The following is a 21,795-nucleotide window of genomic DNA, read 5'->3' on the forward strand; positions in this document are numbered from 1 at the left end:
CCTCTTCGGCACTTTCCGACGCCGCTCGGAAAGTTCCGTCTCCTCCCGCTCCCCCTCGGCGCCTCGGCTCGGCCCCTTCCGCCATCCTTCGGCAACCTCCGGCTGCTTCCGCGTCAGGCCGTGCGTGCCCCAGCGAGGGGGGAGAGGGGCAGGGCGTTCGGCGGCGCTCGGGCCTTTCCGGCGGCGCTCGGGCCTTTCCGGCGGCCGTGTGGGGCGCTGCCTCGGCGCGGCTGCGTGCCGGCGGGCGCCATTTTGTGTGCCTTCCCGTGGAGTGCGGGGCAGGCGGAAAGCCGGGCCGTGCCGACCCCCGCTCTGTACAGTGACTGTGCCCCGTGTGCTCCCCCCTCTCCCCCCCCGCCCATGGCCGTGGAGAGCCCGAGTGTCCCCCCCGCCGCCGCCGCCTCCCCCCCCAGCCCGCACTCCACCCCCCCATCTCCGTCCTGCCACCACCACGACAGCGGCAGCTGCAGCCTCCCCCGGCCGCCGCCGCCGCTCCAACTCCACCACGGCCCGGACGAAAGGTCCAGTAACCGCCTCTCCCGAGAGCCTCTCTGTCTGTCTGTGTCTGTCTGTCCGGCTCGCCGGACCAGGTTTGGGGGGGGCGGGCAGGGACGGGCCGCGGGCGACCGGGAGGAGGTGGGGGGCCAGCCGGGGCGGGGGGGGTCCTCGGGGCCCGAGAGCCGCCGGCCCGGGCGGGGGGACAGGGCCTGAGGTGAGCGGGGGAGCCAGGGCTTAGAGGGGTGCAGGCCCGAGGCGGGCAGGGGGGTAGGCCCGGCTGGGGGGCGCAGGGCTGGGGGCGAGAGTGTCCAGGAGCGCTCGGGGGGTCCCCAGGGCCCGGGCCGGGCGGGCTGCGAGGAGGAGGAGGAGAGGGGCGAGAGCGAGGGCTGGGGACAGGCAGCGAGTTGGGGGGGGGGCGCACAGCCTGGGAACAGCCGGGGCACTTGGGGGGGGTGGCAGGGCCGGGGAACAGCCGGGGGTCTGGGCGGGGGGGGGAAGGGCCTGGGAACAGCGAAGGGGCCGGGGGGGAGAGGAGCTGGGAAGAGCCAGGGGGCTTGGGGGGGGGGTGGCGGGTCTGGGAAGAGCCAGGAGGGCGGGGGGAGGGGGCCGGGGCTGGGAAGAGCCAGGGGAAGGGGTCCACGGAGGGGCCCGGCGGGGGCGCAGGGCCAGGGGGGCCGAGCAGGGCCGGGGGGGGCCGAGCAGGGCCAGGGAGGGCAGCGCAGGGCCGGGGGGCCGAGCAGGGCCGGGGGGGCCCAGGCAGCACAGGCCGGGAGCAGGGAGCAGGCTGGGGACAGCAGGCCCCGCCGGGGGGCTGTGGGCCAGGGCAGGGGCCGGTGCGGGGAGCCTGGGCTCGGGCGTAGGGGAGTCTGCAAGGGGCTGGGGAGAGAGGTCCCCGCTTGCCGGGCAGGGCCAGGGCAAGGCTTTCTGGGGTCCTTAATGAGGTCTTTAGTGACGTTATTCTCCTGGGCAGCGCTGGCCTCATTAATGTCCCCTTTGTCTTCAGCTGCTTCTTAAAATTTCCTGGCTACGCTGGGGCGTTAGGGAGTGCGGCCTGGGCAGAAGGGCGTTGGGGTTGTGATGTGGAGCTTCCTAGGCACTGGCATGGTATGGGATGTGTTGAGTAGTGATACCCTTGTTTGCCCTCCCTCGTCCCCTTTATATAGAAAGACTCACTTCCACAGCTGGAATCTCAAGTGGTCCCATTATGTCAAGGTATTGAAAAGTTTAAAATCCCCCAGGAAACCCCCTTTCCTCTTTACCTCAGAGATGTATGTAAAGCACCTTCTCCTTCCTCCCAAAACATAACTTCAGCTCTTTCCTTTATTAGACTTTATTAGCACTTTTTATTGGAACCCTATAGCCAGAAAGTATTGTGTAGTGCACAAAAATAAACAGCTTAATCATGTATATTTGTCTGAAAAAAAAGAGAGATTTGCTCCCTTCCCACTCCCCTGGAGGGCAGGTGTGCAGTACAGAGAGCTGCTTTTATACATTAGCATGCCTTTGTCTCTAAGGAGTTTTGTTTTTTCTATGATGCAGGGTTGGGTTGGTAAGTATTCTCTTTTATTGAATAATTAAATTATACCTTTTCCTTTCTTCCCCCCCCCCCCCCACCAAAAAAAGTCCTGAGATCATCCTTAGGATACCTTTCGTGTAAGGAATGAGTTAATACAATGTGTGTACAAACCAAGCAGAATTCTACCCCTTTGTAATGACTTGACTAATAGAGTTGTGCACCCTGCCAGTGTGAGTGTTTAAAAAAAAAGTCACAAAAGCACACAATTTACTCCAAAATATGTCTGTTGTGACGTTTCCTGGTGAAGTAGCACTGAGATACCTCAGTAAAAGTCATACCACTCTGACCCTTGGTGCCATCTAGACATAGACTGTGGATCCATTACTTTGTCTGCAAACTCCATCCTCATTCCATTACGTTGACAGTAAACAGGCTACCCCTGGGTGCAGGTCTGCCCATAAAACAGAAAAGTTGTTAAAAAGTTTTGTTAACAAACTCAGAAGTGTGTAAAAAAAAAAAAAAAAAAAAGGTGGCAAAGAAAGCACTGTTTCCCAAATGTCATCACACATTTTTCCCCCATCCCCATGTACAGTCTCATGTTTGATAATTAGAAAAGTTTAAGCAGGACAAATAGCAACGTACAGTGTAAGCACCCAGTTTGTAAGAATCTCTCTAGCGGCCTAGATTTTCTTCTTTCTTTTCGTTATTCCTTTGTTAATCAGGTATGTTATGAAAAGTTCTTACAAGTTTGTTCCTCACGATACTTTACATGATTCAAAATATAAGTAAGAACACCATGCACAGTGGTTGGTATTTTCTCCCCTCACCAGATTATTTTTGACTCTTAGGTTATTCTTTCATGTAGAGCAAAAACATACACTTTTGCCCTGGAGTATTTCATCCAGTTTACATTTTCACGGGTGGAAGAAGCAATGTTAGTTTCCTGTAAGCACACAGATACGGTTGTGTGAATTTGTGCTGTTTTGTTTCCTTCTTGTTTTTAATGTAGTCACTAAAAAAAAAGTGTATACATCTGCTTAAAGCTTTGATTGTGAAATAATGCAAGCACTCGTTATAGACAATTAGTAGAGGACTTTTTGTTACAAATTTTATTGTATTTCAGAGAGGGGTTTTCATGCTGCAGTAAACAAAATAATATCCAATGATATATTTTATGCCCTTTTGTTACTATTTTAAGTGTTTATAGTGAGACCTTTCTCTCTTATGATCCACCTTCTACAGCTTGACTTTGCCATGAAGTCATAAAGCTTGAAAATTTTTTTCCTTTGATCAAAGGTCCACCATCAGAGCTTGAAAATATTAGTGACCTGGCCAAAATGTTTTTAGCTCTGGTAGTTCAGAAAGAGTGGGACCTCACAGCATGGATTTTTCCCTAATGTATTCAGTTAGTAACTCTTCTGCTAAACCTCTAAATTGTTTTACTAAATGTACATACATGTTATGCTTTATACTTCCATTCTTGATCCCAACAAAATCCCGAATGGTTTTTGACTGTCAGCTGCTGACTAATGTCATAAGCAATTTTTATCCATGTCAAGATGAGTTGGAAAGGACAGATGAAATAGAAAAAAAGTAGGCTGTTGGAAAATTGTAGGTTAATTTTCTGCTTTTTGAGGGAATGTAGTATAACTGTATGAAAGAACCAGAAACTGCTCTAATGTCAGAAGTGCTAAGGGATTATACGACCAAGTTTAGAGGAATGGCTGAGCGATTTTGTAAAGCGAATATACATTTTTTTATATAGTTAAATATTAGCAGTAGGAGTCAAATCTGTAAATTTGGTTGGGGTTTCTTTTTCTAGTGTCTCACTTCTCTTGGCCCATTTTTAGTTGGGCAGAACCATTTTTAGTGCTCCAGATTTGCTAGAGATTACCTTTTTAATCCTGCAAAAATATAAGCATGTATATAACATTAGTACTGTGATCAGTTCCATGGAGATGGGAACAACTTTTGGTAGTAAAGTTAAGCACATGCCAAACGTTTTTCAGGAACAGTTTCTAAATGTGTAGTTGTTCAGCTGCTGTCGGAAGATCCAGAGACTTCAGTGCAGGGATTCTCACCTGTGCTGGGCCAGGTATTGCCACTGCCTTGCTCCCCGGTAGCCAGGCTTTGTCGTGCTGGTTAAAGAATGGCTAAAGCAAACCCCAGACTGAGTGTCTTTTTCAGTACCTTTGACATATCCCATTGCAGTGACGCCAGCCTTGCGATGGCAGTGAAAAGGACATCACAACTCAGCCTTACGATTTCACTGAAGGATCCAATAGTAGGAATGGGAAGGAGCCTAACAAAAATGACATTAATAATTAGCAGTTGAGTCAAGCACATTCCCAAATAAATCTTGAGTTGTGATTAAATAAGTGCTTGAAAGTTTCCCTTAGTATAAATGTCTCTCAAAAACACAGGCTTTAGGGGCATAAAAGTAGAATTTGCCTAGATTGCAGACTAGGAGTGTCCACGCCAGAAGTGATTTCAGGTTTAAGTGGCCTAGAAGGATGTCTCTCAAAGCTTCCTTTCTAGTGAATTGACAGAACATATTTGTTATACATGTCCCATAATGAAAAAACACTGAGTAGAAGATAGCTTTAAAAAAGGCTGATAAATTGTAATGACTTCTGCCCCCATCAGAACAGTTTGCATGTGACACAGCATGCCTCTTTCTGGAGGCCTTGCTGCCTTCAAGGTGATCATTCTTTTATTTCTTGGTTGATGTGTTTTCCCTGATTTCTGCTTGAAATAAAATTTGAGATGGGCACACTCATGGAGCAAAGAAGAGGTTCAGCTTAGTTCCAGTTCCTTTGGGATTATTCTGGAATGTGTCAGTGTTTCGGTGAAAGAAGAGAGAGATCTCTGGACAATTTTTCTGTAAGGGAGGCTTATGGACTGTGCACATGTGCTGCTTCGGTAGAACATGTTCTGGCTTAGCAATAGGAAGTTAGTGGGGGAGTAAAGTTCTGGTATCTGCAAATGCTAAACCATTTTTGAAGCATTAAATGTGTGATTAATAACCTTTAGCTAGAAGTGTAGGTTACTTTGAAAATCCTAGCCGTGTGTGTTCCAATGAGGAGGGCCTCTGAAAGCATTAAAATCAGGGAATAAGTTAAGACGATATATCTGTGTGAAAGAGCCACGCTCCCCCCTAAAGCAACACCATATCCCTGTCTTTTTGTACGTGCTACAAAACTGGGAAGGGATCCGTTTTTAAACCTTGTTCTGAAATAGGTTATAGCATAATTGGAGAGTTGCTCTCAACTGGAGTGATCTATTCTCACAAAAAAACTCCATTCCCCACTCCAGTGAACTGCTCATTCAGTTGGTTTCTTGTTAATTTTTAGCTTTCACCTGGTTTTACTAATCTTAGATTTTAATTTGTCATGTGATCTTCTTTTCTCCCCCATGGGGTGTGCTGGCAAATATATCAGATCATTCATAGAAAAAAGCAACTTCTTTATAAGCTCTCTTGTTTGTTCTCTGCTTGAGGCAGATGATGTTTATCCTAAAGATATGAACATGGGTTGTACAGCCTAGTTCATGTCAAGTGTTTTGCTGAAAATCATGTATGATTAGAAGTTAACGTTTGATTATCATGAGATTAGATCTTGCAGATTTTCAGTCCAGTGACTTCCTGAACATTTGCATTTATAGTTTATTTTCAAAGCCTTCCCACTCCATTGCTCCGAAAAGAAGCATTTGCACCACATATTTTGCATTCCTTTAAGTCAAGGGAGCTACCGTGCAGCCCTTTCCCTGTGTACATTAACCCTCAGTTTTGTCATCTGTGGATCCACTCCGCCAAAATAGATCACACCGTACAGAAGATTTCATGGCTAGCTGCACCTGTTGTGCAAGTAGCTGTTGTACAAAGGAAGGTTTTTTGTGGCAGACCGGCAAGTCAGATATTAGTCACCGTCCCAACTCTGCTCCCCAGTGACAAGCACTGTGCACAATTTTTTATAGTGGTATTGTATAGAAGTTGCTCTTAGGTACGTGTCTGTAGCGCACAAGTATATAGAGCAGTTGAGGTCATACAAAGCTCTTTCTTTTCCTCATAATGATAAAACCACTTGTATTCGTCTGAGGTTGGGAGCTTAAGGTCTGTTATTTTTGATCCAGTTTACTTTAGGTACAATAAGAAAGGAACAACATCTTTATCAGGATTAATAGAGTATATCGTTATAACTGTCAGTTACATCCATAGTACAGAATTCATCTGAGAACATATAGTTCTCATTTGTTGCTTTTGTGTGCTTATTTCCAAATTTAAGAGTATTAGCTATATAAAGTGACATTGGTTCTTTTAAACAATAGCAGAAATGCTGCAATTTATTACAACATGTTGATCTCTACCCTTTTCCCTGTAGTTTGGAAAAATGTGCACGCTGTCAGACTCTCCTGCAGTACAGTGACTGGAAAAGGCTTTTCTTCCGGCAGGCGCTGTGCGATGGTGATTTCGGGTGCTGTGGACGACAGCTCGTGGCGTCAGGTCTGCTGCGGGCGGCAGTAGCTGGTGGCGCTGCGTCATGTCATTGCTGTGGCCGTGACGCCACAGCCGTCGCCCCGTAGCCGAAGCTGGTTCTTGTGCTAAGCCGTGGACGTGTGCGGTGCTGGAGACCACCCTAAATATAGAAAGTGGGCAGGAACAATAGGAAAGTACGGGATGAGCCCAGGCTTAGCTGAGGATTTTCCCACAGTCACTGTTCTTTGCAAAAGCGCTCGTTACTTATCCACCGCAGCCTCTCTGCTGTGTTACCGCAGTGACTGTAAGTGTGAGCTGTCCTCGGAAAATGACGAGACCTCGTCACTTTGTAGTTACTTCTGGGCTTTATTCACGTGTTAGAAATCATTCTGTCATTTTCAGATGTTCTTTAGTCATCAGTTTCTGTATTTCGAATTACCTTATTTTCTGTTTTGTTTTGTTTAGAAACAAAAGCCAAACTCAGTAGTTAAATAATACCTGCTGTGGTACCTACTGCCTAAAGTTTGCAAAGCACTTTCCAGGCATTGAGTGAGTCAAGCATTACAGTCTCTCTCTGAGGTTCGTATAATCATTTCTGCCCCAAATCTACTGAGATCCAGCAGGGCTGGAGTTAAACTACAGGAGATTGTATTGCCCCTCCTAAGATACAGCTTGATATCTAAGGATTTGTGTAAAAAATGATTTCTCAGACTCTTGGTTTTATTCCTTAGATGACCTGTGTATTGGTTAAATAACTAGAATTCATCTGTTAAAAATCTCAACAATCCTTTTTATAGTTTGGCTTCATCCCATATCTTGGTGTTTTTCAGGTAATACAGCAGCCACAAATTTTTACGCTGTGTTTCGGTAGCCTTGTTCACTTCTGTAACCACAGTGAATTTAACACTATTTTGAACCAAGAATAGGTTATGACACAGCTCCAGGGTCATAGTTTCCTATAAACTTTACATCAGATCATGGTAAAAGTGTGTGTGCATACTATCAGAAATGATGTGTAGTTCTCACTATGGGGAATTGCGATTAAGGTGTTAGCAGCGTGGTATTGACAGGAGCATTTGTTCCTCTTTGAAGTCAGTGGGGAAGGTAGGAAGTTAAGAGCAACCTTGCCATACCCAGTTGGCAGGGACTTCTGGGAGAGAGTAAATGATGCTGATTTGAACAGAGCAATGCCAAAGGGAATATCCGTTTTTCCAAAGAGAATATTGTGCATTCCAAGACATATGTTGTGAATGAAACTACCAGGCCACAGCAGGCTTTTATAATATCAGCTCATCAGCAGCTCGGCGTCGCAGTGTCAGTGCTACAGGTAGCAGCCTGGCCTCCCTGCTTGTTCTTTCCCCCCCAGTTTGGCCTGGTAGAAGCTTTCTCGTACTGGTCCCGTACCTCACGGGGTGAAACTGCGCTAAGCACCCTAAACCGTATCCCCGGCTGTTTGAGATCAGGACAGCGCCTTCGGCTTGTACCTGAGCTGTGCTGATTTACCCTAGCTGAAGATCGCCCCCCTCCAGGTCTATAACTTCACTTTTTCACGTATCTTCAGGCAGTGCACTGTGTTGAGTTTTCCTGTTATTTGTATACAGAATATCGAGTCCCGGGAAATCCAGTCCCTTTGGCTATTTCTTAAAGCGCATTTTTCCTACATCGTTCTCCTGTCTGAGTACACATTGCTCAAGTAGGTTTTTTTTGTTACTTCTTTGAAGAGTGATGTAAAAAGTTTAAACATTTCCTTTGCTTTGAGACTGCCATTTTAAATGAGCTTCAAAACCATGCACTTTCTGTTCCAGGACTGATTTGTCACGTCCTGGGAGCCTGTCCAGGGACCAGGTGTAAGGTTCAGCAGTGTTTTGGTTCGCTGTGGCTGCAGTGAACCCTTGACTAATAGGTTGTTGGAAAAGGGGTCTAAAAACCTGGTGGTATTTCTAGTTTAAGATATATTTATTTTGAAGTGGCCGACGTACTTGTTTTACGGACAAAGGAGAGAGGCTTTGAAAGGACATAATGCAGGCGTTTAAATTCCTTTTCATAAGCTTTTTGTGCAGGGTTTTTTTTACTGCCACTCAGCTTTGTGTGGAGTGTGAGTTGCTCAAACCTTTTTCCAAGTACTCTTAGCTTACTGAGTATGAATGCGAGAAGGATGCTGAGCTCCTCTGAGGGCTAGCCAGAAGCCATTTCTACTGATACTTGCTTTTAAAAATTTTGTATACACCCTGGAATTATGTTTCAGGTTTAAGCAGTTAATGAGCAACACTTCACTGAGCTTGATTTGGAGTTAGTCTGTTATTAAAATGTTGCAATTGCAAATCAAAACAAGCAAGGGACTTTGAATCAGGATAAGGATGGATGTCCGGAGCAGAGTGCAAGGCCAGGTGTTTGCTCTCCAGGATGCCGGAGATGATGAAACAGGGCTTCCTGGTGATTTTTAAAGCTCACTTTGGTAGGTTCTTGTATGTATGTGTGTGCATTTGGGGTAATCGTTCAGTTTTTTCTTTCTTACGTAACCTGAGGTTATCAACAGGTCTGCTTATTTATGTAATACAGCTATTTCTAGGGCCATCAGGCGTTCTCGAGAGGCTCCTCTGTGTTGTTTGTAAAATCCTTTTCAGTCTCCGGACCTCCCTGAGAGCTACCAAGTGACTGAAGCTCCTTCTCACAGCGTAGCTGGTTTCTCCATGGACAGGCGGTGTGCTGCTGTCGTCGCTGCGCCCAACGTAGTGCTAAAAAGGGAACTTTACAGTGTCCAAGTCAGTCTGCCTTAATGTCTTGCCATAGCCGAAAAAATCACAGGAACGCGTGTCAAAGATCATTGTCCTGTATGTTCTGCCTTCCTAAATTGTTGTTTGTGAAAGGCAGTGACATATATAAACGTGTGTGTGTGTGTATTTTTGATTATAGTTTAGCTTAAATGAGAAGGGAGGAGGAGACCCCGGGAGACGTTGGAGACTGACAGTTCTTTAGCCTAAGTTCTGTGTCCTGTAGAGCACCGAACACAATTTGGTTGCTATGTGACACAGGGAGGAAAGATCCCTGCAAAGAGCAAACACGCTGTGTCAACAAGCTAGTGCTGTGTGTGATCTATGGGTGTTTACCGCGCCAGGAGCAGCTCTTCGCGGCGGCCCTGCATCCCCTACAGCCTGCAGCCAACCCGAACTGGCGCTAGCGGCGGGCTCGGCCTTGGGAAGCGCCCCGGGAGCTTCGGTTTTGGTGCAGAGTGCTGCTGTGGCACATGAGAAAAATACTGATCTTAAGATTATAGCATGCGTGTTGGTCTCTCAGCTCAGATGAATTTCCATCTGCTCTTCTGTCTCCACTTTTGTTTTGAACAAATCATACAACAACAAATTTGAGCAATCCACTCAGGACTTGTTGGGAGAGATGGAGAGGGATAGCCCTACAGGAAATCTGCAAGGATGCAGGGAGATGACTGGATCCTTACTGTAGTACAAATTTAATCTACTATGAGGTTGTAAAAAGTTTTTATTAACCCAAATCTGGGTAATTTTTAATTGAATTTAATTGAATGTGGCTGGGGAATCCTCCGAGGAAATTGCAAATTTGTTTTATCACCTCCACTAACCACAATTATATGTGAATGCTAGCATGAAGTAGAGAACATGAAAGAAACTGGGCACAAGTTTCTAGATTTGGCTCATCATCATCATTTGGCATGTGATACTGCAAAACAAATTACTTTTTCTTAAAACAGTCTTAATTTCAAATGCAATCTCAAACTTATTTCCTCTTAAACAAAACTACAGGTAATTTTAAAAGAAAGGAAGCATTTAAAACATTTCTGTCAGTACTAGTGCTGTATTAAATACTTAAAAGAACTAGTGTTTCTTGATTGGCTGTATTTCATGCAGAAATTGAGATGGACACAGGGAAATGGATTTTCAGCAGTAATTTACTGGAGTTCTTGTCTTCTGGAGGAATGATTGTTTTATTAAGATACTAATTTCAGTTGTTCGAGTGAATTAATGATAATTTTATCCTAAAGTTGAGTGCTGTAATTTTTGGATTCATTGTGTTGTTTGTGAGAGACACTTTGCTCTTTTTAACTCTGGATTCAACGACAGCTTTGGTAGAAAAGCAGAGGTACTTCTCTACTTTTTGTGACTCCAGACCGAGAGACAGCTTGAATAGATTCAGTGGCCCAGATGAATAGAGTCAGTTTTTGCAGTCAGATATTCAGAACCGAGGTACTCAGAATTTGTGTCCTCTTGGAAGCAGAGCCAAACGCCTGGCTGGCTGGTGAGCGTAGTAAGCAGTTTTTGGACAAGGGAAATGTAAATTTGCCTGTCTGCTTTATAGGGAGGATGGAGAACTGGAAGAAGGGGAGCTGGAGGACGATGGAGGAGAAGAGGCCCAGAATGCCTCTGAATCTCACGAGAGGGGTCGGAAGGAGAAAGGCGAAAAGCATCATAGTGATTCAGATGATGAGAAGGCCCATCGACGGATGAAGCGCAAACGTAGAAAAGAGAGAGAGAAAGAGAAAAGGAGAGCCAAAAAGAAAAGGAAATCCAAACACAAGGTGAGCCATTTGGTGCTTCTGCCTCCCAGGTCCTCTCATCCAGGCCGGGGATCCTAACGCAGGTCTTCCAGGATACCTCACAGCATGCTTCCTCTGCCATCAGGTGTCTTCAGGGAATTCACTGTCTGACGTTACTATGGGCAGTCTGAGGCTCTTCCCCTAACACTAATAGTAAGGTGTGAGTGCTTGCAGGCTTTCTGCAGGCTTCTTGAGGTTCAGCTCCCTAACGCCTTCCGCCCCTCAGGACCGGTGAGCATAGCGCTGGGGCACTGAGGTTTGTAGGTAGCATAAAAATATTACCGTACTCTCCTCTCTGAGTATATGCTCACCTTCTGGAGAACATACTAGTTGAAATACTGCAGATTCAGCCATCTGCATGAGATCTTTACCTCCTTAATATAGTTCATAAAATTACTATGTTCCATATACAAGCCAACATGAGCATGCAATGTAAAAGAGACAGAGCAGCAGAGGATGAGTGTAAACCAAGAGCAGAAACAGGGGATGACATGCCTTCTCTGAATGCGGAGTGGGAAGAAAACAGTTTTTTTGATTCGGGAAATTACTTTGTGAGCATATTTACCTCAAAAGAGATTACAGACTACCAGATTTGCAAAATCAAGGGTGTTTATTACTAAAGTCCTAAGAATTTCTGGATTACAAAAGGTATATCATACTTGCATTCTTTAGAGACTGATTAAATAGTCTGATAACAGGCTTCCCGTTTCTATGGATTTTACAGTGGAACATGTAGTACCCTGGAGCCTTTTGTATTATAAATGTTAAATTTGGAGAACACCGTGAAGATTTTTCTTAAACAAAATTTGAGTTACCTAAAAAAATCGAGACTTACTTGTGTCGTATATAAAAGCCAGAGGCCTGGCAACAGTGTTAGAGTTATATCTAGCCTGTAATAAAATTGCACAGCATGTTTTCCTTGCCTTGCAGCGCCATGCCTCTTCCAGTGAAGACTTCTCTGATTACAGTGAGGACTCAGACTTCAGCCCTAATGAAAAGGGACACAGAAAATATAGGGAATACAGCCCTCCCTACCCTTCTGTAAGTACCTGCCAGCATACAGGGAAGGGGAAGCTGCTCTCTGACGCTGGGTCAGAAGCGTTGCAAGCTTTGAACACAGGTGCCTGTCTAGCTCCATCTAGGGGCCAGAGGCCACTCTCCTGGTCTGGCTTTGGCTCTAGTCATTTATCCCTTTCACTTTTCACCTACTGGTTACTGGGTTCTTTATGATTCTCCAAAATTAAATCATGATATTAGGCTCCTTATTATTTGCTGGTCAAAATTAAATAGCCCCTTCCAAATGAAGAGACAGGGGAAAGCGGAAGGAAATGACCCAGTAAAATAAACGAGCAAACAAAAACTTGCAGGGTTCTACAGGTCTGGGGATAAGGCCTTCAGTTCAGCAGTTCACTGGCTGGTCAAGAGAGATGGGGCATATTCCAGGGACCTGCTGTTCTTCAGATACATTCAGCTGGAATGGTTGTTCCTTCATTACTAATCTATCTGCCTTTTCTGAAGTCCCACCAGCAGTACCCATCCTCTCACAGTGCTCCCTTGCAAAAGAAGAGCTACTCTAAAATGGAGAGCAAGAATTATGGCATGTATGAGGACTATGAGAATGAGGAGTATGGTCAATATGAGGGGGAAGAGGATGAAGACATGGGGAAAGAAGATTATGATGACTTTGCGAAAGAGCTAAACCAATACCGGAGAGCAAAGGAGGGTTCTCACAGGGGGCGAGGTATGGCTCATTTTGCAGGTGCGCTTTCTTCACTGTCTCTCTTACAGGCTTTACTTGCAGGGTATTTTTTTGTTAGCTTAGTGAAGGCCCTGCTCATGCAGTTAAGGTTCATGCAGGTTAACTGCCATGCCTGCATGAAGCCCTGACTGTGGAGCATCAGCTGCAATCGTCAGGGCCTAAATCAATCGTTGGTGTTATTTTGTGACAGAGGGGAGTACATTTTCATGTTTTCCACTGCAAGGGGAAAGTTCAGATCCCTCTGGCTAATTTATGTTTTAAATTAACAGTATTCCTCCTAATGTAGATAGTTTTAAAAACACGTAAATTGTTAAAAATGAATAAAGTAAAGCAAAACCTTTATCTGAAAGGAAAATGGAGTTGACTTTGTAAAGTCAAATATCATCACATCTGGAATACACAGAATTACATCTGATTTGTTAAGAGTCTCACATAACTGTGCAGCAGCTGACCTGTGGTCACAGTATCGTTTTTTTAAAAAAGGTTATCTTTTGGCCTCTTAAGAATCCATTGTTTTAGGATATTAGAAACTGATTCACATAACATCAAGTACCTCCAGGAACTGGTAATCCTGTACTGAAATGTTAGTTACTGTTTTTCTTCCTAGTTTGGCACATTGTTGTGTTTCTTTAATGTATTTGAGGGATACATAGTTCTGACCCAGTCTCCCAGTAAGGACGATGTCACAAGCAATAGCTTAGATAGTCATTGCTGTAAAGAGATCTGACTGACCACAGAATATGGGAGAAACTAGGGCCTTATTCTGAGATATGGTACTTGCTCTGAATAGAGCTCATTGTGATCACTTTGGTTAATGTACACCGCAGTCCAACAGCACAAAGCTGACCTAATCTGTGTCCTCTCCAGGTGGACGTGGCCGAGGGAGAGGGTACCGAGGGCGAGGTGGCAGAGGCGGAATGAGAGGAGGTCGCGGCATGGGCCGAGGGGGCCGTGGGAGAGGCAGAGGCGACCATCCAGAGGAAGAAGAGGAAATGTATGATGAAGAGATGGAAGTAAGTACAGTTACTGAACTGCTGTTGACTTTCCAACCTGCTCTCAGAGAACCATTAAGGTGGAGGCAAGAGAATATTCTCTTTCATGGTTAGGAAGTTTGTGTTTGAGGGGGAATGGGCTGTGCTTCATCCTACTCACTAAATGCACTAATCCTTCTGGATTGCAGTACTGCGACAATGAGGAGCCCATGGGTGATGAAGAGTATGACGACTACTCAAAAGAGTTGAACCAGTACCGCAGGAGTAAGGAGAGTCGAGGGCGAGGTGAGCGGGATAGCGAGCTGTGCTGGACAGCCAGCCCAGGTCCCTGCCTTGTGTTCTCTCACAGCTCATGTTTTACCTAAGGGGCAAATCACAAACGTTGGCATATATTTCAGGTATGAATCGAGGGCGTGGTCGTGGTCCCAGAGGAAGAGGAAACAAAGGAATGGGCAGGGGACGAGGAAGAGGTGGAAACAGAAGTGGAATGGGGAAAGGTGGTGGAATGAATGAGGATGACGATTACTACGAAGAGGACATGGGAGTAAGCAGCTCTTGCTTGTTTTCTAATAGCTTGCTGTAGTGCTGCATGAGCCCCTTTCCCCCGTTCCCCTCTGCAACTCCAGTCAGGCTTCTAAGAAAGCCTTCACAGGAACAAAAAACCCCACATCTTCCCCAGGATACGTGACAGTTGTCCCATCTGAACAGGCTGAATATTTTGGATTCTGGTCAGCTGACTGGGAAGCCATTCACCTAGTTGTGTTCCAGAGCCTGCTAGGCTGAGAACATTAGTCTTTGTCTCACTTTTTCGTACAAGCCCTCAGTGTGCTCCCTCTCTCTCAGAAATGGATGCACAGGAAGTACTTATTTTTGTCCAAAGCTGTTAGATCTGCTTCTGTGTATTTTGCATTCTTTGTCAACTAACATATTGTGATTCCAATAGGATGGAGGAGGTGGCGGAAATTACAGGCGGAATGACCATGATAAACCCCACCAGCAGTCAGATAAGAAAGGGAAAGTGATCTGCAAATACTTTGTGGAAGGCAGGTGTACCTGGGTAAGGGAATAATTAAAATTAATCTGAGCTTTCCTGTTACATATTTATGCAAATATCTCTGTACATATGCAGGACTGTCCTTGTCCTAAAGTGCAGTATTCGTGAGAGGTGGGCACCATGTGGGTGGGAGGAGAGATGCAGTGAGTGCAAGGAAACCTACACGTATACATGGCAGTCCGAAAGTCGTTTGCTTTCTTCCTGTTTCCATTGAATGGACAGGCACAGTATTATGTGGTCCAGGTTTAAATGATTTCAGAGAAGAATTCATATCTATGAGGAGTATTTTATAAAAGTGCCTGTCCCCCTTAGTATGTGCTTTGCTGGGCCGTGCTAACACAGTGTTTTGTTATTTCTGAACAGGGTGAGCACTGCAATTTCAGTCATGACATTGAACTACCAAAGAAACGGGAACTGTGCAAGTTCTACATCACTGGCTACTGTGCCAGGGCTGAAAACTGCCCTTACATGCATGATATCCTTTTTTATCATTTCATCATGCCAGGTTTAAATCAGTCTTGTTTACTCTGTGTTGTAGTAGATGCATATAGTGGGTCAGAGGAGAAAAAATGGCCAAAAGAGTGTGTTCCCGCGGCAAACTGCCTTCAGCCTAAACACCTGCACAGCATTCATTCCTGGGTAGCATGTCCTCCGCTTACTGGCTGGGGGTGCCTGAAGCTACAGCCAGGGCTGCAGAAGGCCCTCTCACTTCCTTTTCAGTCTCAGCTTTCCTGTTTAAGGTACAAGGTTTGTAGCTGTTGCAGATACAGAAAAACATGTCAGACTATGCCTGCAGTATGGAGTGGTCAGAAGTTAACAATGTGTAGTTGAAAAAAATCAGCCTCTCTGGCCGTTGAAGGAAATTGGAGTAATTGCCCGTTGGTATTTATTCTCCTTAACACCTGATACGTGACTTTCCTTGTAAGCTGTTCCACACCACTGGCAACTGTATCAATGGGGATGACTGCATGTTTTCCCATGAGCCGCTCACAGATGAAACGCGGGAGCTTCTGGACAAGGTACAGAGAAGTGTTAATGCAGGTTCATTGACTCTCTTGTCTTCACTGTCTTTGCTGCCTGTTCAGGAGTCGCCAGTGGAGGGGAAGAGCGTATTAACACATAGCGGTGATTGCAATTAAATGCTGAAAAGCCTTTCCATATTAGTCCTTAATTCAAGGGATAGTAAAAATATACAGTGAAAACAGTCCTGGACTTGCAGAGAATTGCCCTACACACAACCTGATAAAAGTCTCTTGGTAGCTTTTCTTATATTTCTGGTATGGAAGCAGTTGTCTAGGTCCTGCAAACAGAAAGAAAGGGAGGGCGTGCAAAAGGCTTGCTGTATGAAGGCTTGCTGTATGTGGGCTGTGCTCAGCCGAGCAGCTCTGTCTTGGTCACAGAGAGGGGATCCTGTGCTGTGTTTTCTGGAGTGCGGTGTTCTGCAGGCAGCTCTGTGGATCTGCTCTCACTCCCTTATCTTCTCAGATGCTGGCAGATGATGCAGAAGCAGGTGCAGAGGATGAGAAAGAAGTTGAAGAGCTAAAGAAGCAGGGCATTAATCCACTCCCCAAACCCCCACCTGGGGTGGGCTTGCTGCCCACACCCCCTCGCCCTCCTGGACCACCAGCTCCAACTTCTCCAAATGGCAGGCCTATCCCTGGAGGCCCACCACCGCCTCCGCCACCACCACTTCCACCGCCAGGGCCGCAGATGCCGCCGCCAATGCATGAGCCTCTCTCACCGCAGCAGCTGCAGCAGCAGCAGGACATGTACAAGAAGATCCCCTCTCTGTTTGAGATCGTAGTACGACCTACAGGGCAGCTGGCAGAGAAGCTGGGTGTGAGGTAAGTGTCATGATCCAGTCAGACCAGTTGCAGGTGCCTGGCAGAATAATGTTGGGCAACTGGGAGAGAGACAGGGATTGGAGGTGTTTGTGGGGGGTTTCATTTTGCTTTCCTTCATAGCAGGTAGTCATTTGTCATTGCCTTCGCTCTGTGAGAAAGACAGAGACACTCTAGAGATGTAAACTATTCCTCACTGTTTCTCTCCGAAAGGAGCAAGCTATCCTAAGCCATGGCTTAGTTTGTATTTTAATGTCAGGAATATATTGGAGGCCCTTATTTAGAGCTGTGGGAATAGTAGCACAGATCCCAAGCAGCACCTCATGATAGGGTGTAGACAAAGAGACTGGGAACCCAAAGGTCTGTTTCCTGCCTGCTGACCCCTTACTGGAGATTTGTCATGGTCAGAATAGCATGAATTTCCCCCTTGTCTTTCCTGAAGTACAGCCTGGAAAGGGCTGACTCAGTCTCCGTTTGAGGTCATCCCATCTTCCTGTCCTGGTACAGGAGGAGCTCTGCCCTAGCACCATGATGCAGCCAGTGAAGGTGGGCACTGCAGGAGCTGGACTTGTTGCAGCTGTTTTGTGCCAGTGTTTAGAAGGATGGTGCAGAATCTGGCTGTCCTGAAACATTAGGGAACTAGCTGTGAGGCCGAGAACTGAAGAACACAGACAGCGGGTGGAAAGGAGGTTTTCTTCCATGTTGGGTCCAGTGCAGGTGCTGCTGTTCTGAGCCCTAGGAGTACAGAATCCATTCCTCTAGAAACAGAGCATGCATGTTGAAGTTGCATTTCTCTCTGTTCTCTTTCAGGCATCCAGGTCCACCTCCTCCCAGGTTCCCTGGGCCAGGAGGACCCCCTGGGCCAATGCCTGGACCCATGCACCCGGACATGCACCCCGACATGCACCCGGACATGCACCCTGACATGCACCCCGACATGCACCCAGATATGCACCCCGACATGCATCCAGACATGCACCCTGATATGCACCCAGACATGCATCCGGACATGCACCCGGACATGCCAATGGGCCCTGGGATGAATCCTGGGCCTCCGATGGGTCCTGGTCCCCCAATGATGCCTTATGGTCCAGATGATTCCCCACATTCTGGAATGATGCCACCTGTCCCACCTGCACAAGGCTTTTACGATAATTTCTACCCACCACAAGAGGGTCTGGACATGGATCATGGCATGATGGGAGACCCAGGTAACTACCGAGGATCTGTCTCAAACCGCTCTCATGTGCCTTTCTAGACATGCCATATCAGGGAGAGGCTGTTTGAACTCAGTTTGCTTTCTGAATGCCTGGGTGCAGCAGCAGGTCGAAAAGGGCTGAAAGGGGGATAGAGGAGGATGGAGTTATATGTTCTTCCGTGCTGGTGGCTTGGGGCACGTGGTTGCTGATTGCAGGGACAGGTTTTGCACTGAAAAATGACAGTCTGTGATAGACTAGTTTCATTTTGAAGTCTTTTTCTGTTGCATTTACAAAGTTTGGTTGTTTTTCACAGCTGTACGAGATGCGCTTTTAACGTACGATGATCTTTCCATGGCAGAAGATTATGGTGGTTATGAGGATATGGAAGGGCCTCCAGGAGAGCATATGTTCCCTGACCCCTCCTTAGATCATGATGCCTTGTGTGAAGGAGGGCCATCTGGATTACGGAAACCATCAGGCAACATCCCTGACTTCATGCCATCTGCACAAAGAGCGCTTTACTTGAGAATCCAGCAGAAACAGCAGGAGGAGGAAGAGAGGGCTCGGAGACTAGCTGAGAGCAATAAGCAGGAACGAGAAAATGAGGAAGGCAAGTATCAAAATGCAATGTCTTTTATTTAGAGTAGTGTACGTGGGGAAGATATCTTGGATCTGCTTTAACTTCTACCCAGTCTGAGCCTCTCCTCACCTGCTCTAAGGCTTTTGCCGTTCAGGACCCATCAGCAGCATTCAAAGCCGTCTCTATGGCTCAGGCCAGTGCTGGCTTTGGTGCTTTTACAAGTGACAGAACTTAAACCATACATGTGGTGTAGAGACTGTGATCTCAGCAAAAGAAGTGGCCAACTGAGAGGGAGGTAGAGGGAAGCATCTTACTGGGTGTCAGAGAAACTGTTTAAGGAACAAAAGGCACTGAATGCTTATAAAAAAATCCCCAGAATCAAAAGAACGTGTAGCTGATACAAACGAAGAGAAGCAGGTCGGCTGAAGAAATGGGAACAGTTGGCCAGAAGGTCCATGAGATAGGTTTGCTGGCTTAATTGTGGTGAAATTTGAGTCTGTTTCAAAGAGGAAGAAGAGGAAGAGAGGGATGCTTACAGCCCTCTGTTGATTTTGAGTACAAAAACTAGACCAGGGAGGCTGAGGCTATTACGCACAGAGCTGGAAACACAGAGACAATTCAGAATTTCAGCAGCATGAGTTGAGAGTGCTGTGAGGGACACGGGACACATTTTGGGTTCTTCTCATAGGCCTAATGGATTGCACCAGGAGGTGCTTTACTTACATGTCTCTTATGAGCTGCTTTCTCTTCTCCCTCCTCCCAGGTGACACTGGTAATTGGTATTCCAGTGATGAAGATGATGGTGGAAGTAGTGTCACCTCCATACTGAAAACCCTAAGGCAGCAAAGCTCCAGCAGACCTCATGCCCAACCCTCCCATGGAGAAATTGGGCTGTCGTCAGGTGTGAGTGACCCTCGCCTGCAGAAGGCCCAGGCAGGAGGGGGTGGTCGTCCTGCCGATCCTCGTCTGCGGGATCCCAGGCTTTCACGAAATGCAGATGTTTCTGGCCCATCCATCTCCGGGGATTCAGGACCCACTGACCCAAGACTTGCACGACACATTCCCTCCTCCACCCCAAAGCCGGAAGCTCCTCATTCCAGCACTGCTGGCGGTCAAAAGGCTGCCTTGGTTCCTGATGAGGAGGAAGGGGAAAGGGCACTAAGGGACAAACCAGTCAATATCCCCTTAGATGCACTGCCAGGCCATGCTCTAAGGGATCCCCGGTCCCAGTTGCAGCAGTTCAGCCACATAAAAAAAGACGTAGTCCTAAATAAGCCGAACTTTGCCCGAATGGTCCTGTGGAGCCCAGAGGATCTGATTCCACTGCCAATCCCAAAGCAAGAATTCGTTCCTGTCCCAGCTGCTCTCCAGTCCATGCCTGCCCTTGATCCACGTCTTAACAGGCCCCAAACGACTGGTCTTTCAGATCCCAGGCAGAGGGGGGGAGCCGCGCAGGGGGAGTCTGGGTCTGGCAGCAGTCTCCCCGACTTTGAGCTGTTGTCAAGAATATTAAAAACTGTGAATGCGGCTGGCAGCCCATCTTCCAGCCAGAGTGACAAGCCAAGCGACCCTCGGATGCGGAAAGCACCGGCTGACCCCAGGTTACAGAAGTCCTCAGAAACAGGGGCGTCTAGAGCCCCCAAACCTGCGGAGTCAGCTCAGCCTGCAGCTGCCTCTGCCGGCAGCGGTGAGGCTGCCCCAGCCATCGCTCCCTACGACCCCAGGCTGCTCACAGCTGGTGGGCTGAGCAAAGGCAGCGGCCAAAGCAGCGTGCTTAGTGCCATCAGCCTGTATGACCCCCGGACTCCAAGCGCAGGCAGCAAGGCCGCAGAGTCTCCCAGCGAAGGCAGCACGTCCTCGAAAGGCTCAGACTCCAGCAAAAGCACCAGCAAGGCCAAGGAACCTCTCTTTGTGCGGCGGTCCGCGCTGGATCAGCCCGAGTCTGAGAAGGCGAGCACTGAATCTGCCACAGACAGATACAATAGCTATAACAGGCCTCGTCCCAAAGCCGCTGCCGCTTCCTCCTCTGCCCCTGCCCAGGAGACGGCTCCCCAGCCGGGGGTGCACAACCTCCCCGTGCCCTCTGTCTACGGCATGGTTAAGCAGACCACGAAGTCTGGGTCGGGCAGTCCCTTTGCGGGGAACAGCCCTGCTCAGGACAGTGAGCAGCAAGATGCCGGCTCTCTGAAAGATGTCTTTAAGGGCTTTGACCCGACAGCCTCGCCGTTCTGCCAGTAGTATTAAAGGACTGACCTTGCGTCCATGCATTGAATAGCAGCGCACAGTGTTGGTAATTTTTTTTTTTAATTCCATTAGCGCTCACTTTAGCCATATAACATGTATATAAATCTTTCTGGTTCTGGTCAGTGCTGTAACTATATAGAGAGTTTCCAAGATGCGTTTTAAAAGAAAAATCAAAGTCTCCTTGTGCAGTAATAACCAGCATTTTGTTTCAGACCCAATAGTTTGTTTTAGAGCTTTCTTTTGAAAAGTGATTGAAATCATCCTGGGAAAATAATGAAATACCTGAAATCTCCTTGGGAAGTTGTAGCTGTCCTGTCACACCAGCCACCTTGTCCTCTTCTTGTACAGTAGGTTGTGTTTAAAACCTGACTTCTCCCCCTCCAAAATTGCTATATGATATACTCAGGAGAAGGGTAACGACAGACTGGATGGCAGAGAAATGTGGTTCATATTTGTTGCTTTAACAGATTAAAGCTGTGAGCCATTCGGATCAGTAGAAGATGTGTTAATTTCTAAAACAGAATGAACTAAAGTATTTGTATCATAGTCTTTTTTAAAATTCTACTGTGGTGAGCAGAATAACCATGGAAAAAGAACCATGTGAGATTGCTTTTGTAATTGCGGGGAGGGGGTGTTTTTGTTTTGCTTTTTTATTTTGAGTAAATATTTTTATGCCATTTCCTGGAGGTTGTATGGTTACATGACAACTCAACTGAGCCTGGAATAGGGCTTAAAATCCCAAGAGCTTCCACGGATGGTCATGGAATATTTACATCCCAAAAAGTTATGCAGTCTACCAAAAAAAACTTTGTATTATTGAAATTAAATTATTAATCTCAATCAGATTTCACTTGTATGTATTTTGCCTATGGAGGGCTTTTCCACCAACGCAGTAGGGCTTTCGGTGCATTTCCCCCAGAGAAATTGTTGCTCTTCCTGTCTTTGCCGAAGGTCGGTGAGCAAACCCTGCACGCGAGATGTCCGTGCAGGTCCTGCACAGCCAGATCGGAAAGGGAGATTAACTCTATTCTTGGGTAGAAAATCAGTGTTAGGTTCTGCATGTCCCCTGTG

At 46.8% G+C, this 21,795-nt stretch overlaps 1 protein-coding gene across 1 annotated transcript; it reads left to right on the forward strand.

Annotated features, from left to right (window-relative positions):
• Positions 1 to 184: 184 nt before the first annotated feature.
• ZC3H4 (zinc finger CCCH-type containing 4) lies at positions 185 to 21,569 on the forward strand. The gene is made up of 14 exons (XM_064503002.1): positions 185 to 521; positions 10,818 to 11,037; positions 11,986 to 12,096; positions 12,574 to 12,796; positions 13,682 to 13,827; positions 13,995 to 14,091; positions 14,205 to 14,350; positions 14,750 to 14,863; positions 15,224 to 15,335; positions 15,770 to 15,879; positions 16,346 to 16,704; positions 17,512 to 17,912; positions 18,214 to 18,510; positions 19,244 to 21,569. Exons 1-14 carry the CDS (start codon positions 361 to 363, stop codon positions 20,716 to 20,718), a joined length of 3,972 nt encoding a protein of 1,323 aa, XP_064359072.1. The 5' UTR covers positions 185 to 360; the 3' UTR covers positions 20,719 to 21,569.
• The last annotated feature ends 226 nt before the right edge of the window (positions 21,570 to 21,795 follow it).

This window comes from Dromaius novaehollandiae, chromosome 34 (assembly GCF_036370855.1).
Source record: "Dromaius novaehollandiae isolate bDroNov1 chromosome 34, bDroNov1.hap1, whole genome shotgun sequence".
Classification (NCBI taxonomy): Eukaryota; Metazoa; Chordata; class Aves; order Casuariiformes; family Dromaiidae; genus Dromaius; species Dromaius novaehollandiae.

Excerpts from the sequence above, each read along its gene's own strand:
- ZC3H4 (XM_064503002.1), top strand. The coding sequence starts at position 361 with ATGGCCGTGGAGAGCCCGAGTGTCCCCCCCGCCGCCGCCGCCTCCCCC. Across the intron at positions 11,038-11,985 it reads AAAGGAAATCCAAACACAAG|CGCCATGCCTCTTCCAGTGA; the intron begins GTGAGCCATTTG and ends CTTGCCTTGCAG. Across the intron at positions 16,705-17,511 it reads GCAGAGAAGCTGGGTGTGAG|GCATCCAGGTCCACCTCCTC; the intron begins GTAAGTGTCATG and ends GTTCTCTTTCAG.